At 35.5% G+C, this 19,466-nt stretch overlaps 1 protein-coding gene across 1 annotated transcript in view; it reads right to left on the minus strand.

The window, feature by feature from the left end:
• Positions 1-664: 664 nt before the first annotated feature.
• LOC306863973 (PHD finger protein 24-like) overlaps positions 665-19,466 on the minus strand; it is a 31,102-nt gene continuing 12,300 nt past the window's right edge. Inside the window, exons 2-8 of the mRNA XM_079407606.1 lie at positions 17,499-17,926; positions 11,731-11,916; positions 5,883-5,961; positions 5,503-5,705; positions 4,871-5,037; positions 1,885-1,974; positions 665-1,497 (exon numbers count right to left, since the gene is read on the minus strand). Of these exons, the coding sequence (XP_079263732.1) occupies positions 1,401-1,497; positions 1,885-1,974; positions 4,871-5,037; positions 5,503-5,705; positions 5,883-5,961; positions 11,731-11,916; positions 17,499-17,924 (1,248 nt within the window). The 5' untranslated portion in view covers positions 17,925-17,926 and the 3' untranslated portion in view covers positions 665-1,400. The remainder of the gene's footprint in view (positions 1,498-1,884; positions 1,975-4,870; positions 5,038-5,502; positions 5,706-5,882; positions 5,962-11,730; positions 11,917-17,498; positions 17,927-19,466) is intronic.

Consider the following 19,466-nt stretch of genomic DNA (forward strand, 5'->3'; position numbering starts at 1 on the left):
TTTAGAGTATTTTTAGTCAAAATAAGGTATCTTAAAAAGTATTAGAATTATGACTTGACTCAATTAGTTTCAATAGCATTTGGAATTAACATGTTGGTAATGCTAACAATACTCTAATAACTCCATACACACAAACAAATATGGGGTAAAATAATCCATTTTAATTAGATCTAAAATTAAAACCTTTTTTTTTATTTAAGTATTGTCAGTTCAAATGATCTTAAACAGTTTCATAATTATAATAAGACCTAACTCAATTAATTTAAATAGAATTTGGAATTAATATTTGCTAGCTAACAAATCAATACTCAAATAGCCATAAATACACATAAACAAATATTGGGTAAAATCACGTTTTTAAAATTAAATTAAAATATTTTCAATAAGATTTTCACTATTGATTTGCTAATATATGCTGCCTGTACATTTTAGAGCAGATTTTGCATCAGTAACATGCCTATTGCCTCGAAATAAGTTGGCAGCTCACTAGGTTTTAGAAATGAAGATCATATTTCACAATCCAGTCATAGGTCAAATTAAATACCACCCCATTTTTTTGTTCTTGTTACATAACATGTTTCACTCAGAAATACAATATAAAAATAAAAAAAAGAATTATAGCTTCTCATAATTCTGACTTGCAAATGCACTCTGTCAAGTGACTGCAAATTCAAATTGATGCCAATCTTTTTATTACAGTATCTTAATTACAAGTAGCATTTGTCTGTCAACAACAATTTAACATTTCCCCCCATGTCTCAACTTTAGGCTCCTGGCAGTCTGGAAGCTCCTTGGCCTGGTCCATAATCCATCCCTGAAGTTATGGGAATAAATACGCATACAATATATTTTTATATTATATATATGTATAGACTGTATACAGTCTCTCATAGCATCTCACTTTGATTCCTGTGTGGCATCGCTGCTGCCCACTATATTATATTCATATTTTGTGGTGACTGAAATTAGATCAGCAATGATTCAACCACTGCTCTCACATTGATCCAGAGCCGCAACTCAAAAATTATTTAAACACGTTAACATCAAAAACACTATGCAAACACTGTGGTGCTGTAATTCTGCTAATGTGTGACAATGCAGCAGGCTCTCTGATCGAAACAGTTACTTAGTCACAAAAAACTAAACCATACAAGCTCGTAGAAGCTCAAGAAGAGGTGACAGATGTGCTATTGTTCAGTAGCGTTGAATTTGTCAGTGTGTCACTATTAGATTGTGTCACTAGAGGAAGAATCCGTCGATGCTTATATAGTCTTAGCGTGTGGTGGCGTACTCTTTTGCGTTTGACTCTCGTGTGACTCTTGGTTTAGTCCTCAGCACCGCTATCTCGTGAATCCGGACCAGGGAAGCCCCTCTGGAAGTCTCAGGATATGTGGCCGTGGTTAGAGTGGCAAACGGATGTGCATGGCTGAGCTGTTGGGCCTGGCAGCCAGGATGTAGATGGCGCTCTCCTTCAAGAAGTCGTTCCAGGTAACGGGTCTGGAAAATGTAACAGTAAAATAGAGTCACTTTTGCTATTTGCTAGCTAAGCAGCTGATATGGTGTGATGGTTGTGCAGATGTTTCTAAGTGGTGCCTATAGAATGTCCCAGGTGATTGCTAGGGTTTCCTGAGTGGTTATTAAGCTGTTGTTAAGCAGTTGCTAGTGTGTACTTGGTTGTTGCTAGGGAATTTCTTGGTGTTTGCTAGGCGGTAACTAGGATGTGCCTACATGGCTCAGATCCTGTCTTTATTGTATGTGATTTTTTTCTACATAATTATTATTCTCAATCATCTAAAAATCATAATAATGGGAGCTGATTGTAATGGGAGCATTTTAGTATGGCTGTGCAACACATTTGTAGTTTACAAGCACACATACACCAACCTGTTGTCATTCTCCAAGGCTTTATCTCTGCTTCTCTCGCTGCTGGAACTGGCAGGACTGCTCTCAGATATTGGACCAACATGGCTGATACTGCAGATGAAGAAATCAAGCTGAAACACACTGTTTCATTCAGTCTCTCCCACAGAGACACACACACTACCGGACAGCTCACAGCAGGCGGCACTTCTACAGTCTCTGGGTTTTCAAACTCTAATTCGTTGTTCTCATGACACCTCAGAGCCCCAAGAGAGACTAATACCCAAGCACCGGCAAGACAAAACTAGTTCACTCATGAGCAGAAGCATACATTCAGGACTTGAACTGGAATTCAAAATACATTCTCAATTAAATTCTGAAAGGCCCACAGCCATTGTATGGTATATACAGTTGTCTGACGAACATTGCATGCCATTCAGTACACTGAAATGATCTGACAAACTTCATTGACTGAAATAAATTCATTTGAAACAAGAACTTCCTGTAATTAAGTTCAATGACGTGTGAAGCTAAACTGAGTGCAACCATGACCAGAGCGTTAAACGGCGACACAAACATCTTTTCCAGAACTGGGACCGCTTAGAGTCGAGACTGTCTGCTTTGATCTCAAGCCCTCAGTTGATTTTAATGAGCGTAAATTAGGATGCAATCTTAGTCATGCCATAAACGCGCCAAATATACACACAAACAACCAAAACCCCATGCACCCGTACACTCAGGTGCTCTTTTAACCTGCTGTGCTCCTTAAAACTGATGAAAATATGCTTAAGGGCTTCTCTGAGGGGAGCAAAGCCCTCTTTTTGATCTTGATGATGGGAGGGCAAGATCTCATTTAAAACAGCCTTAGAGGCTGAGAGAACGGCCATTACAGTCAAAAACTACCCAATTTAGCTTTGATATTTTTAGCCACTAATTCCTTGGCCTCCATTAAAGAATATTTAGCAATTGAGGTGATAATGAGTATAATGAGTATAATGATGATGATGGCAGGGAACGGTTTAAGATGTTTCCAGGGGAGGCCCATGCAGATAGAGTGACTTACCCCATACTGAACAAAGGGGAACACAATCCCATGAGTCTGCAGGGCAAATGGACATTCAGCAGTGGTGAAAAGGATGGGATGATTGGTAAAAAAAACAAAAAAACAATAGCATGGAGGATGATGTCAAAAAAGGCTGTCCAAATATTGAATTCACAAATATGTTGATAAGTCAGTAAATTAAAATTCATGCAAAATATGTTCTATAAACATATATGCTGTATACATTACCATTTAAAGGATTGGGGTAAGATTTTTTGAAAGAAGTTACATAAAAAAATATTTTGAGATTCTATTGCTTTGAATTCATTCAAATGTGACCATAAAGATAAAATAATTAGTGCTGTCAAATGATTAATCACGATTAATCGCATTCAAAATAAAAGTTAAAAGTGTTTGCATATGTGTGTGTGTGTGTGTGTGTGTGTGTGTATATATATACACACACACACACACATGCACATGCACATATATTGTGTAAACACAAACTTTTATTTTGGATATGATTAATCGCGATTAATCATTTGACAGTACTATTTATAATGTTAATAAAAGATTTATATTTCAAATAATTCTTTAAAGTAACCTAAATAAAATCATATCATGTTTTCAACAAAAATCTGAAACAGCACAACTGTTTGCACCATTGATAATAATAATAAATATTTCCTGAACAGTAAACCATCATATTAGAATGATTTCTGAAGGATCATGTGACACTGAAGACTGATGTTTGAGAGTAATGATGCTGAAAATACAGCTTTGCATCACAGGAATAAATGACATTTTAATATATATTTAAAACAATTACAGTTATTTAAAATTGTAATAATATTTGAGAGTAATACTGTTTTTATTATATTTTTGCTAAAATATTGTTGACATCTTGATAAGCATATTTCTTTCAACACATTTTTATCCACCACAAACTTTTTAATTTACCAGTATATTTCCCAGAAGTTGTTCTTTATAGCTCATGAATTTAAAAGAAACATAAATGAGAATTTATCAAGTAAAGGAATAAACTTTCAAGTAAAAAATCAAGTTATAAACTTTATCTCTAAATTTCCTAAATTCATCAGGATAAATAAAAATAGACACAAATAAGGCAATTGTTGACATACTATGCCAGTATATATAGATAATATTTCTAATTATATAATTCAGAATTGAGTTAAATATAAATATATATAAACAATGTTAATGCTAAAATTAAATATTAAAAAATATATAAATAAGAGATTTAACGTAATGTCCCCATTTAACTTCACTGAGAAAGATTTGAGATATTAAAGCCATCACATTTGTGATATTATATGGTGCTTAAATAAAAGGATTCAGAAGGACAAATGATCCATTCGAAGTACCTGGCTCCATTTTACCCCACAAATCACTGCAAACATGCATCATTCTGACTTTTGGGCTCTCAGAGCAAGGTTTTGAATTATAATATGACTGGCAAAGAGCGCTTTGTAAAAGCCCTTGTCCCTGATTTTAGCCTGTCATTGAGAAACTTTCCTCTTCCCTACCACAGATGACTTACCCCACCAGTTATATCATCTCATTTATGTTATGCATTAATCCCAGAGTCAGAACTGTCAGCAAATGCACTGCTTAAATGATTCAAATCATTCAGTTCCTGAATGCAAAGTTAACCCGTAATTCATGAGAAGAGATGAGGGGTACATGCTAATAAAATGATGGCAGTCAGCATTGGCTAGCAGCTCGTGGAGGCATTGGCAGCTTGACATGGCTATAAAAACTGGCAAACTTGATCCGATTTGTTGCTCCCAGAGGCCAGGCAAATTGGACGAGTCCCTGGAATGATTTTCAAGAGTTTGAAGTGTCTGAAGTTTATTGTGGATTATGTAAGTGACTGTGATTAAGAATCGTTCAGAAATGTACTGCTAACTGTGATTAGCCTCAATGACTCTTATATATTCAGCTCACCTGACACTGCAGGACTGTGATTCTTTGTTAATCTTGTGGAACCAAGAGGTTTGGGCTTTTCTGGCTTCTCCAGCAGTAATGATCCCATCTTTGTCCTGGTCTATACTCTGAAATACGGCCCGTGCTCGATCCCTCTCCTTCGCTGTGAGGATTCTCAACAGCGAATTCTGGATTGAGGAAAAACAGTATTTCTTTTATTAAACATTTATCACACATAAACTGCCATTCAGCCAGTTAGGATAATGAGCTATATTACTTGATAGAAGGATTGTGCATTTATACTAATCATAAATGTGGATGTTAATAAATGGTTAAACAAAAACAAAAAAACTAAGAAATTACTTTTATTCAGCAAGAACACATGCAATTGATCAAAAATGACAGTACAGACATTTATAATGTTACAAAAGATGTCTATTTCAATCTCATCAGATGGGGATGAGAACGATCTTATAATTGTTGCACAATTAGTTGTGTAAAGTCTTTAAATGTGCATACAGCAACGGTTTGAGTCTTTTAGAGTGCACTTTTTCCTCAGTGACTGTCATAAAACATAAAATGCCTTAATAAGTAGTCACTACACTTTTTTCAAAAAACGCAAACAAGCTAAATTTGTCCATGTCCCACATTACCTCGGTCCGGAACTTCTGCAGCACTGAAAGTGACTCGTGGTAGAGGAAGTCAGACCACTCAATCTGACCCTTCTTGTCTGGATCCAGAGCTGCAAACTGGGCCAGAACCTCTTCTTCCTCCTCATCGGTTAAGTCTCTCTCAAAGAGCTGCTTGGTCACAAAGTGCCTGTACTGCAGGAGTTCATCTGACACCAGGCACGACTCTGAGCAGAAAGTAGGTGAGAGGAGAGTTACTGCATCATCAATCAATGGAAACAGGTCAGGCCTAATTACAGTACTGACGTGATAAATTAGTAAACCTTTAATTAGCTTCCTTAATTTACTGCACAAAGACATATTTAAACCAGAACAGGTTGTTAAAATGGGACTGAGAGAAACACCTGGGATGATCTTGCACTGCTTGAAGGTTTCCATCAGACTGTACATCTCTTCTTCAGTAAGCAGCAGGTTCACATTATCCTGAGGGAGGAAGAGGAAGAGTCTTTCGGTTCTGGTAGAACAGACACTTCACTTTAAAGAGAATATTCGATTATACTGCTTCCTTGCTTATGGAGTAACTGTTGAAACAACTGTATCAACAGGAAATTCATTTTCAATATTAGTGCAACTACAGTAAAATGCATTGTGAATGAACTCAAATGTAAGATATTTAGCATGTTTAGCATGAACAGGATGATGATACAAAACTGAAAATTATGAAAAGGTAAGAAGCCATCTGCCTATCCCCTAATGGCTTATTTGTTTGTTGTTTGTTCATTCATTCATCGATTTTACAACCTAAATGAAATATTTGGTATTTTAACGGATTCTAATATTTATGAAATTTTGTACATTTTAGATAATTAATGATGGGCAAATTAAATTAAAGAGTTAAAGAGAAACAGTTTTGAATTATATAGGCTACTTTTATAACCAGCTTGATATATACTTATATGCAGGCCTGTATTTTAAATTGAAGAATCACAATTAGCAATAGACTTTGAATTCGGACTGAATGATTGTGCTTATTTGGTCTGCAGGTTATTATGAGTAACGAAGATGATTATAATGTACATCTAATCCTTGGAATTATTAAAAAAATAAATCTATTAAATATAATAATGTCTAATTAAAAAAAATAACAACATGCCACTGGATACCTTCTGCCCCAATTCTGAGAGGGTCACTTTATCACACAGGTCTGACTTAAACTTTTTTTTTTTTAAATAATATATATTTTTAACAATAATCCCCCATTAGCAAATTAATAAACTTTAATATTCAGCATATACAAATAAAATCACAGATCACTATTATCCAGCGTCGAAATATATGATTTAAACTAAAAACTGTTCAGATTGAATAAATCTAAAAAAATTTAATGTTCAATTAAAGTTGAATCAATTGATCAAAGTTTTCAATCACCACTATTCACAATATTTGCTGATTAATAATCCCATTCCCAATCACATCAGTATTTGCAGATAAAAGCCCCCCATAATAATAATAGAAAAAAAAACATTAACAAAAAACGTCATTACAAAACGTTGTCTGTTTCTTGTTAATTTTTCTAAATTAACACATTAAGCTGACAACCCTAGTAAAAAGATGTAAGAAAAAAGGCTTACTGAGAAAAACATCCTGCACAAAGCCTCAGGGCCCTTCAGACTGAGCCTTTAAAACACAGTTACATTAATTATCTCCAGCAGCAGGTGTTTCAGTCTCTCTCCCCCCTTTATCTTTCTAAAAAGGCTAACAATCTCTGAACCAAGGGTAATGAACGACCTGACTAACTCGGCTTTTAAGGAAACCTAATGAGTTTGCGGTGTAAGAGGTGCAGGAAGAAGCTCTCAGATCAAATGATGGCTTCTCCTTCATATCAAATTCAGAGCAAGATTTCTTTCCTGGCTCAAGCTCTGCCTTCAAACGAACGCTGTCAGAGCCCAACAGCGTTGGGAGTAACTATATTTTCAATCAGCTTTCCCCGCCTGATGAGAACTCATCTGAACAATGGTACTAGAGCAGATGGGAAGGGTACGTCTCAGAGGTACCTCCATTTCCTGTCAACGGTGACTGTGGGATACACTCCCCTTCAAAGGATGATCATTGAAATAAGATTGGATTTCATGTCCATTGTGTTATCCACGAGCCATTCTCAACAGACATCGGTCAGAGACCTCAAAATGAGGAACAGATGTTATAAACAATGCCAGCGAGAGGTGGGATTCATTGTGGTCTCTGAGGCCACAAACATATTCTGCAGGTACGCAGATGCGAATGTCTGTCCTTCACATCTCAGTGGTAGTTTCTCTGATCCCCTGGATGGATTTGATTTGAAATCTGCTATCTTTCACATTACATCATGCTACCTGCTATCTGCTATATTACATCATGTCAACACAGATTGGCTGATGGCAACACAACAATGTCCAGTCCCAAGTCATGAAATGAAAATTAATAAGCTGCTTGCAGTGATTCCAGTACACATCTATACATGTCCATAGATGTAGAAGCATGCTTATTGCCCACAAAATGGTGTAGTTATAGCATCTACCAGCTGGGGCAAACTGGCAATGCTAACTAGCAAAACCTTGCCCTCTTAGTTGAAATATTGACATTAAATCAGATGTTGACAGTTGGGTTGTGTGTACTTTCATATATACTTCACATTAACAAAATTCCAGCAAAATTTCATGAAATAAAATGTCCATTGTCTATTGCCACTGGAGTTGTGATAATATGAAGCAAACCAAGAAGCAAACGCTGCAAATTTACGTGATCTTGCAATGTGTTCCAATGCAAAATATTTAACCTTTAAGTGAAATTCTCAATCGCTCAAATTCCTATAAAATAACTTGATTTTGACTTTAAAAATTCACCAAATAACTGTAAATCGGACCTATATTCCACCATGACAGTAGGGTTAGGTTAAGAATACAATAACTATTTTTTCGTATTAATAGTATGCAGTATCTGGTTTTAAGATAATCTACTGTATTCTAAACATATGGCTTAAAGATATAGTTCACCCAAAAATGAAAATTCTGTCATTAATTACTCACCCTCATGTCATTCCAAACCTGTAAGACCTTCATTCATCTTCGGAACACAAATTAAGATATTTTTGATTAAATATGAGAGCTTTCTGACCCTGCATAGACAGCAATGCAACTGAAATGTTCCCAGACCTAGAAACGTAGCAAGGACATCGGTAAAACAGTCCATGTGACATCAGTGGTTCTATTGCATACTTTTTGTGCGCAAAGAAAACAAAAATAACAACTTACAAAAAAATCTAATTTCTTCTCCTCCAAATCTTGTCTTCCGCTATTATCGAGAGTACCTCTGCGTGTAAACAATGCATGCACGTAATGCTGCTGACGTAGAACACGCATGCTTTGCTCTTTGTTTAGAGGCAGTGGATCATGCGTCGTGGTACTCTCTATAATGGAGGAATATGTGATTAAGAGGAGAACAATTGTTGAATAAAGTCATTATTTTTATTTCCTTTGCCCAGAAAAAGTATTCTCGTAGCTGCGTAAAATTGCGATTGAACCACTGATGTCACATGGACTATTTTACCGATATCCTTACTACGTTTCTGGGTCTGGGTACATTTAAGTTGTGTTGCTGTCTTTGAAGGGTCAGAAAGCTCGGATTTCATCAAAAATGTAGCTTGAATGCAGGAGGCTTCTGGTGTGATTTGTTTCCAATTTTTTAAGCTGTACAAAAACAGTCCATTATACTGCTTGATATTGAAAACTGACATTTGTTATCATATTATTTTTTTCATAGACACACTGGTTTGTAGTGCAAATAGTTAAATAATCTATTGCACTTTATTATTATTATTAATATTTACCTACAGCAGCTAATGAATCAGAGTCTACATTTTTACAGAAAATAGCCTACTTCTTTATTGCAAAATAAGGTGGATAGAAAGCGACAGTTTGTGGCAAGGTTGAGAATGCATACATGTCAAAACAAAACAAAATAAGTTCAATCTTGTGTAGCTAGAAGCTGTCATTTAAATATGTTTTGGGTCTCAACATTTTACTAGTCTTCTCATTTTGTATCATATAGGTTTGGAACATCACGAGGATAACTAAATGTTGGCAGAACTTTCTTTTTTGGGTGGGCTATCTCTTTAAGCCTTCATGTTTGCTGAAACTCCAAGAGATTCGAATTTCACAGGAAATCCAAAAGATGAAACCAGCGTAAAGAACACAAGCACAGTTGGACAAGCTAGAGACCAGACAGAGAAAACAACACCGCAGTTTCTGCACAATGCTTCACTGCTGGGTGACATTTTCAAACCACAAACCTTGAAAGATGTCAGAACAAGACGGGGAGAAAATCACCTAATTATGTTCACACAAATAGTACAGCTAGCTAGCTATTTAGCAAAACAATACACAGCTTATCCCTATTGGCTGTATCTCTGTTGCTTCAGCTCACAGTTTTCATTGTTGACGTTCCCCATCATCCATGGCATCATCTTTATGAGTGTATCTCCACACCAGGTGCATGTCATATCAGTTTGAGCTCTTTTATTGTTGTTTTTGGATGAGTAAGGGCTGTAATTATATAAATTGTCACATGGCTAATCACAGTGCTGATTATATTCAATGGTGAAGCCCACATTTGACGCCAAATGCCAAAATCAATTTAACAAACTGGCCTGGTCTCTTAATTCATTTTCCACCACGGTCTTCTCGCTAACACTTCCTGATGCTAAATTTCATGCTTACAGTTCTCCATGCTGCAATAATTTCCCATTAAGCCTTAGTTTGTCCCAATGCACTGAAATACACTTGAAGATATTAAATGGTATTACATGAAACAAAACATCTGTGTGCTTTGAAAGCAATATTCTACAGTGTAATCCCCAGTCTGAACATCTCTAGTGCTCAACATACTCACGCTTACGCACACATGTGGATTAGGTTGTAGTGAGGGCAGAGTGAGAAAATCAGACACATAAGCTGCGAATTAGCCCTCCAAGGTAATACACGCCAGACATTTCGACAACAACCAGGCACTTCACATATTGTTTCAAGGGTATGTGTCCACAGCTGTTAATGTTTGCAATGCAGCATGGGATGCAACCCATTTGAGGGTATGAGTCTAGCTGGAAACCAGCGAGTGCATCTGGAGTGCATTTAGCAGCAGTAGCCTCGAAAATGTCTTATACTCTCATCAAATGATTTAAGCATCAGCAGCCTGCATGACTGAGATAAGCGCTCTACTTCACTTTGAAGGACGCTCGTACGCTTTGACAGCCCACTCTGTAATTTTAGTGCCAGACTTCTATGAAGCCGGGAGAAAAGTACTTTGAACAGAGCCCAGACTCTCTAGCATAATACAATGATCTTGACATGCTCATCTTCACACTGACCTTTGGGAGGAGCTCTACGGGGTAAGGATCTATATAAGCTAGCCAACTGGTGTTCTATATATTTGATCACTCTGTCAGCACTTTTGCTCAGGCCTGTAGCCAGCTATCAGGTCACCGAGATCCGGACCTCTGTAAATTTGTCATGTTCAAACATAAAATTTGGGTAACACTTTAGAATAGGGAACACTTATTAACTATTAACTATGACTTTTCCCTCAATAAACTCCTAATTTGCTGCTTATTATTATTTAGTAAGGTAGTTGTTAAGTTTAGGTATTGGGTAGGATTAGGGATGTAGAATAAGGCATTAATATGTGCTTAAGGCTGTGTAGGCTTGAACGTAATATCATAGAACAGGACCTTTTAAAAAAAAATAATAATAATAATGTAAAACTGTATGTGATATTAAAATTATAAATAAGATAATTGGCTTTATATTGTAACTGTAGTAAAGTCAAAAGAAGATAAAATATTAAAATATTGAATACATTAAAATCTTTAAAATATTACCTGGACAAAATGTACTTTGTATTTTTCTACTCACTAATAGCCTCCTGAGACCGTGCGTCCTCATATGAGGTCATTATATTTTATTGCATTTCTCTGAGACTCTGACTACATCTATGACAATCAGGTCATTGTAATTTCTGACTAAACTGTTCTTTTAAGACAGCCTCACAGATAAATATAAATAAGCCGCTCATTCCTGTAGAACGGATCCTTGCTACAGACTGAAAGACATTTACTGTTATAACAAGGAAACAACTACTCACAGCCAGTGACTGGAAATGTGCTTGTAAATAAGTAAATATGTGACAGAGTGTGTATGTATTCATGAAGAGGGAACTCACGCAGTAATAGCAGCTCCAGCCAGTGGTGGTGTGGGCCGTCTCTCTCATTTCCTGCAGGGCTTCAGTGCTCAGGAAACCCATCTCCCGGAGACAGCCGTCGTGGAAGACCCGTGTGCATGTCCGGCAGGGGAACAGATCGTCTGCCGTCCAAACCTCACACACCTCGCACATCTCATCGTTTACGGGCTGATCGCAAAACAGTGGGAGAGCGCACAGATAAATCATCCTAATTTAGCAACGAGAGCCTTTTTGGTTCACTGAAAAAAGGCCATACAGCACACTGAAAATTAAAATGCATAATTAGATGTGACACCTCTACAATCAAGCTTCTATACCTCCTTCCATTAGCTGCTTTCCATTAAAGGTCACCAAATATAGAAATAATCTCACTTGACATTCCCTGCTCATTTAAAGTCTCCAATGGTGCAGCTGAATCTGCATGTGGTTTACTTTCATGTCATGATATGTGGACGCCATGCTGCTTTGATGAATGCAGCACAAGAAAAGGTTTTACTGATCCCAGGAGGGAAATTTATTTAAAGTTTTATGAATACTAAATTGTGATAGAATCAAACTGTGTAGACAGTATGGACGTCTATCTGTTTGTATGTATGTTTGTATTCATTCATTCATTCATTCACTTCCTTTTTTGAACCATTAGACACAATCTACTAACAAAAGGTAGGCTACATTGAAGCTACTTAGAAATATATGACTATATAATTCTAACAAAGGCATATTTTACCGTACAAAAACACAAGGGTTTGTGAATAAATTAACAATTTAATTTAGAGTGGCAGCAGCACTACATTTAAAATTAATTTACAGCAAATAGAAAATAATATACACCATGATTTATAAACATTAATGTACAGCGATAATTTTGATCAAATATCTCAAATATTTGATAAGATGATCCCACAGGACAAGTCAAATTGATGACTTGTTGTTAAAATAAAATAAAATAAAATTAGATTACTGATAAAAGATTTGATTATTAGAAAAAAGAAAATTAGGGGAAGGCAAATTGATGACGTTGTTGTTGAAATTTATTTAAATGAAAAAAAAAATTAATAAATAAATAGATGGATAAAAGAAAATTAAAATGTTTTAAGGGGAAGTCAAATTGATGACTAAAAATAAATACAAAAAATAAATAAAATAAAATAAAATAATTAGACGGGAAAAATCTAAATGTTTAACAGAAATTAAATTAAATTAAATTAAAAATGTTGCCTTGGCAACTAACTGAAATAAAACAAATTTAAGTTGAAGAGCTAAAATCGCTAATTCCAAAAACTGATATAAACATTAATAAAAATTACATAGAAATATTTTTAAACTAAATTATAATATCACATAAAAACATGACTAAAATGTAAACTAAATATAAAATGAAAACTGAAAATATAAAAATAAAAGCTAACTCAAATTATTAATGAATACTATAACAGTATATAAATAATACTAAAGTAACAGTATTATATAAATAATATTAAAGTAATTTGTAGCAAGTTTTAATGCTACAAATGAGAGAAGTTAGGAAGTTAGCTTAGCTAGGATAACATACAGTAGCTTGTTTACACTATTTGCAACATAACACTACTAAAATGTTCTTAAGTTACTAGCATTGCTACTTTTTACTTATTTAAGTAAATCACTGATGGAGTCTACTGTCTAATGAACTCATCTCATTTCATTCAGTTCTTCCTATCTCCAGCGTCGCCCGATAGACAGACTGTGGAGACTGAGCATAACTATTGACAACCTGTCACATTAATGCAACTTAGGGTCAGACATTTTAAAACCTTGGGAACGTGCAGAGACAAAACTGTAGTTCAAAGTTTAGATCATTTTCAAGGACTTTTGGTGCAGACCCAAGTGTCTCCACAGGAGTCGGGATGGTTTGAGAGCTGTGATGACTCACGGCCAGTTACAGCGCAACTGCTGCTACTTCTGCTAGAGTCGGTGGCGCAAACTTACAGCTAAATATTACAATGTGAAAAGAGACCCGCAGGGGAAGGATGTGGAACATGGAAACCAAGCATTAAAATTAGCTTTAGCTCCCGAACCACTGCTACCTAATCAACTTCAAGTGCGTTTAAATAGGAGCGTTACACATCTTTTTTTAAGGATCATGGCACTAGGAAACCAGGGATCAAATACTTGTCAGATATTCCAGATGAATAATTCACCCTATTCTGGTGTAGGCACCACACACATTCAGTCTTTGCTCTTCAGATTGTGACATGTGTCTCTGAGGAGGGTGAGGATTGTGATATGAATGCGGGGGAGAGAGGTTCTGTATTTAGAAGCGGGACGATCAGAAGAGCCAAAGGACGTCACCTTGCCACTGAGCCTCTGAATCTGAATCTGACTCAAGCTCTGCATCATAACGACCCATCGGTATTTAACTGCTGGAATGGTATTAATGCGCTAATTTTGACAGCACTAATATATATATATATTAGTGCTGGGCTACGATTAAAATTTAAATAAAAATTGTTTTAATTAAAATTGTCAGCTTTTTAGTGACAATAAAGGGAGCTAAACTATGCACGCAGCAGCCCATGCTTGCTTTTCTGTTAAAAATAACAGTGACCAGTGGTTTGTGAATGTTGATGCTTAGCCTAAATAATTTTATTGGGAGCGTTCATGTGAGCACTGCTGCAGTCTTAGGCCCACCCCAAATGCATTCATTGGTTGCGACGCGTAATGGCACCCTGTTTCACAGTGCGGCCCATTTCAGTAGCTCACAGGAAAGAAACACAGGGAAAATATATATTTCAATACTTTCTTGCGCAGTTATATCGTTGGGTAATTATACTGTAAATAAAATGCAGGCATCAGGGAGCCGCTATTAATATGCTGGGCATTGAAACTGCTTTGGAATGCACGATCGCGTTTTACTTTCAGAAAAAAGTAATTCGCGATGTACTCTGTTTATACTATGGAGCGGCAGTACTTAACACACATTTTACAAGATCAGATGCTTGCAAGATCATAACTATTAATGATCCCGACTGTTACGTCACAGTCGGTGTTATGTTCTGATTCGCCTATTTTTCAGTGGTCTTTTTTATTTTTTAATAATATTTAGATTAAGCATATTTAGATTAAGCGATCTGAAATGTAGCCATGCAGAATAAAGCATTAATATATGCTTTATAAGTACTAATAAACAGCCAATATGCTAGTAATTTGTGTAAATGTAAAATGTAAATGTAATATGCAAGGTAATCAACTAGTTAATAATCAGAATTTTTCAATAAAGTGTTACCGTCCTAGCTCTTAGATTTCTGTGCTGACAAAAAAGACCCCTGTTATTTCAACATTGTCTCAAAACTTGCTCAGATTGGCCAAGTCTACATTCAAACATTAGAAATTTGACTATGAACTCAAACATTCCTCATCAAATTCTTCCCAACATCAAATAATCTGATGCTAAGTAGTATTATAGTTCTTTACTCCTGATGTATGATAAAAAAATGTTTCAATTTTATTTCTCCCTAAGAAAACTAAGATAAAGTTTATTCCCCTTTGCCAAAGCAAAAGCAAACTTTTTTCTTTCTCACAATTATATCCACCAGCTGTTAAATTTTTCATTTATGTCAATGCTGCCTGTTTGTTTATTCATTTTCCTGATCCATATTTAATCCATAAATGCATCTAGACATAACTCACAAAGACGAGCCAAATTGCAAATCATTCTGCCTGCTCTTATGTCTTTTATATCTCCTGAGAGAGAAACCGCAGGTAAACAAAAGCGTTCTGTTGAGTGGAGTTGTGTGGAGTGGCTCTTCTCCGGCTCGCTATGAGGCCTGGCCCCGTCACCGCAAGCTTCAGTGACCCCAATTAATTTCGGACTGATCCCAGATGCCAGCGCAGCTCACACAGCCAGGTTTTTCTAGCACAGCCTATACCCGCTGCCCACGCACTGTCAACAAACCTGAGCTGCCATTTAGGCTGAGCTGGGATCAGCTTCCCGTTTCAGTTGTAGGCCTGGGACTTTTGTATAAATAACCACATATGAAGGTTAAGAGAGATTGATCTAGAGGTGTGGAGTCTATGATTGTTGCAATAATATCTAATGGTGCTTTTCCACTGCATCGTACGGCACGGTAAGGTTCACTTTTGGGGGGGTTTCCACTGGGTACAGTACCTGGTACTTTTTTCAGTACCACCTCGGTTGAGGTTCCAAGCGAACGTACCATTACCAAAACGTGACGTGTAAACTCTGCTGATCACTGATTTGCCGGAGAAAATCGTCACTGCCTGTGTCATTGAACTTGCGACACAAGACACAACAGACCCGCTAGATTTAAATCAGCTCAGCCAGAGAAGGATCAAAAGCAACTGTTTTGAATGAGCGCACCTTTTTCATTGTCTGTTGAGGAAGTACAGGCGTTCCTCTCATTGATAGCCGAGGAGCGGATCCAGCGAGAGCTTGATGGAGCGACGCGGAATGAAAAATGTTTTCAGGAGTCACGGCAGTAGAGGCGGCGCAACTATAACGACACGTGAATAATCCCGCCCACTCTAAAGCGGTACTAAACTGCAGTGGAAACGCAAACCGAGCCGAACCTAGCCATGCCGTGCCGTACTGAGCCGTGCCAAGCCGAGTCGTACCACGCAGTGGAAAAGCGCAATAATTTTTTAGGCCTGGTGTATAAATATATAGCATACCCCCCCCCAAAAAATTTTTCTTTATTTAAAAATAATTTAATATAATTTTTATTTAATTAAAACAATAAATAAATTAAAATATTTATTAGAATTCTAATAATAATTGATGCTGTCAGTTATTATAAACTATATTTTATATAATTGTCCAAACCACTTGTCCAATGTATGGTTAAGGGGATATAATAAAATAAAATGAATTTATAAAATATTTAATAAAAAAGTGATACTTGATAATATATATGCCCTCAAATAAATATAAAACTAAACAAAAATGGTTAATGCAAAATAAATGTAAAAATTGTCTATTAAATAAGAAATAAACAAATATAAATAATAAAAATAGAATTATAATAATACGTTATGCTGGTTATTACCATTATAAATATATTTTATATAAGTATCCAAACTGTCCAAACTATGGTTAAGGGGATATAATAAAATAAAATAAATCTATAAAATATTTAATAAAAAGATAACTGCTATTACATACTCCTCCAAATATATATAAAACTAAACAAAAAATGGTTAATGTGAAATAAATGTTTAAAAAATTAAATTAAATTACAAATAAAATTATACTTATAATAATAAGTAATAAGCATTATAATAATAATGCTGTTAATTACCATTGTAAACATATTTGATATAATTATCTAAACTGCTTGTCCAATATATGGTTACGGGGATCAAATAAAATCAAATAAATGTATAAAATATTTAATTAAAAAAATTATATTGATAATTGCTACTATATACTAACAAAAAAATGGTTAATGCGAAGTAAATTTTGAAAGTAGTTTACTTCATAAAAAAAAATTTAATAATTCAAAAATTATTACAATAAATTATGCTGTCAGTTACCATTATAAATATATTTTATAAAATTCTACAAATCGCTTGTCTTACTGTATGTAGGGTTGAGGGGATGTAATAAAATAAAATGTATTTATAAAACATGTAATAATGTGCATAAATAGAGAATACTTCTACAGTAAACCAACTTATAAAGACAGATGAGCTGGAATGTTTACAAAAACATTTAAAAAACGAACCGTTTCAAATTTTTATTTCATCCATATTACCTGCTCTCTTTGCCCAAGTGGCACGTTTACAGGTTGGTCGTCATTGACCTCTCTCTTTGGCCGCACGAACGCAGGAGGAGTGAGCTGATGTGCCTTCTTTAGATCCTCAGGCTCCACCCCCTTCCCATCACGGAGCCGCCCCCAAGCCTCCTGATTGGCTTTATGCTCCTCGCTGAGCAGAGCTGAGGCCTGCTGATTTGGTAATGACCCTGGTTTGCTGTCCTTGTCTTTCTGTTCAGTATGCTCCTTGTTCGCCTGGTGGAATGCATCAGCTGATCCGTCCCCGTTCTCAGCTATGACCTCTTCAGTCAGGGCCGCAGCCGCTGGGGCCACCCGGTCCTTCAGACCATCTTTAAACGCTGACACCACCACGCTGCACTTCTGCACCTTCTCCACCTGCTGCTTCTTGGACATCAGCACACCCATGGCTGCAATATAGTAACACAACAAAAGCTATTTTTACCACAAGACATTATTGATTCATATGAGGCTATGCAATCACCAATGCTGGTGTTTTCAGCAGGTTAAGCTTCAAATCCTACATTATATTAATATAGCAAAGAGAGACAGTTCTCATGCTTGTGCGTTGGTGTTAACACCCTGTTGCATAACAAATATTAAGGTTGAAAACAAGACATGTTCTATCGACTTTGCCTCTAAATCATTGCTCTGGCAAAATACGCCCACATGCTGGATCAAGCAGATTTTGTGAACTACAGCAAATGTGTTGCAAACCTCCTCGCTAGCGCTTTCTTCACACAGATCTCTGATATGATTGATCACTGGAAGGCTTGGTGTGTCTCGGATTGGTCTGCTGCCATCACAGACCATCAATCTTAACTAATGGCAACATGTGGTGACTTGTGATTGCAGTGTGAACGGAGAGCAAAACCAATGCAGAGCTGTTCGATTGCAAGATTTTGTGATTCACGATCAGGGGTGTTTGCCGTTCAGAACTTGAATTCCAGTTTAATTCCTGAAGCATTTTAGAATTTTTTAATAAATTCCTAAGGAACAAAGAATAATAATTAGATTTTAAGAAAGCAGAATTGAAAATTCAAATAAATTAATATAATAGCCATAATGGTATTTTTCAGTATTAACCAACCATAAAAATGTTGTTATATAACATATGACCTATTTCTTAAAATCTTACATGATTTATAATATCATATCATTAATCCCTATTTGTAAATAAATTATATAAACATTTAATGAAGTATAATAAATACAATATATAAATACAATAATAATAAATAATTTTTATGATCACCAAGGCTGCATTAATTTGATTAAAAATACAGTAAAAAGAGTATAGTGCGAATAATAGTATATTTAAAATAACTGTTTTCTATTTATTATATATTAAAATGTAATTTATTCCTGTGACGCAAAGCTGAATTACTCCAGTCTTCAGTGTCACATGATCCTTCAGAAATCATTCTAATATGCTGATTTGCTGCTCAATAAATATTTCTCATTATTATCAATGTTGAAAACAGTTGTGCTCCTTTATATTGTGGAATTGTATTATTGTAATATTGTTGCAATATTGTGGAAACCATGATATATTTTCTTTCAAAATTCTCTGATGAAAAGAAAGTTTAAAGCATTTATTTGAATTTGTATTTTCTAACAATATAATAGTATTTACTGTCATTGTTTTTTAATGTAATGCATCCTTGCTGAATTAAAGTATTAATTTATTCAATAATTGTAATAATTTTACATCTTTATTCTTACATACATAAAAACATATTAGTGCTGTCAATAAAAAAAAACAAATTAATCGCACATTTTTCTCTGAAATTAGCCTAATCGTGATTAATCTCGATTAATCCCACCTAACATTAAAGTTTTTAAATATACTTTTATATTGCAATAATTCCACATTCAATCTTCAAATTAAGGTGGAAACAATGACAGACGGTATATATTTAATATTTGTTTAATGGCATCTTACCACTA

The sequence above is a fragment of the Barbus barbus genome (assembly GCF_936440315.1).
Source record: "Barbus barbus genome assembly, chromosome: 45".
In the NCBI taxonomy this organism is placed as follows: domain Eukaryota; kingdom Metazoa; phylum Chordata; class Actinopteri; order Cypriniformes; family Cyprinidae; genus Barbus; species Barbus barbus.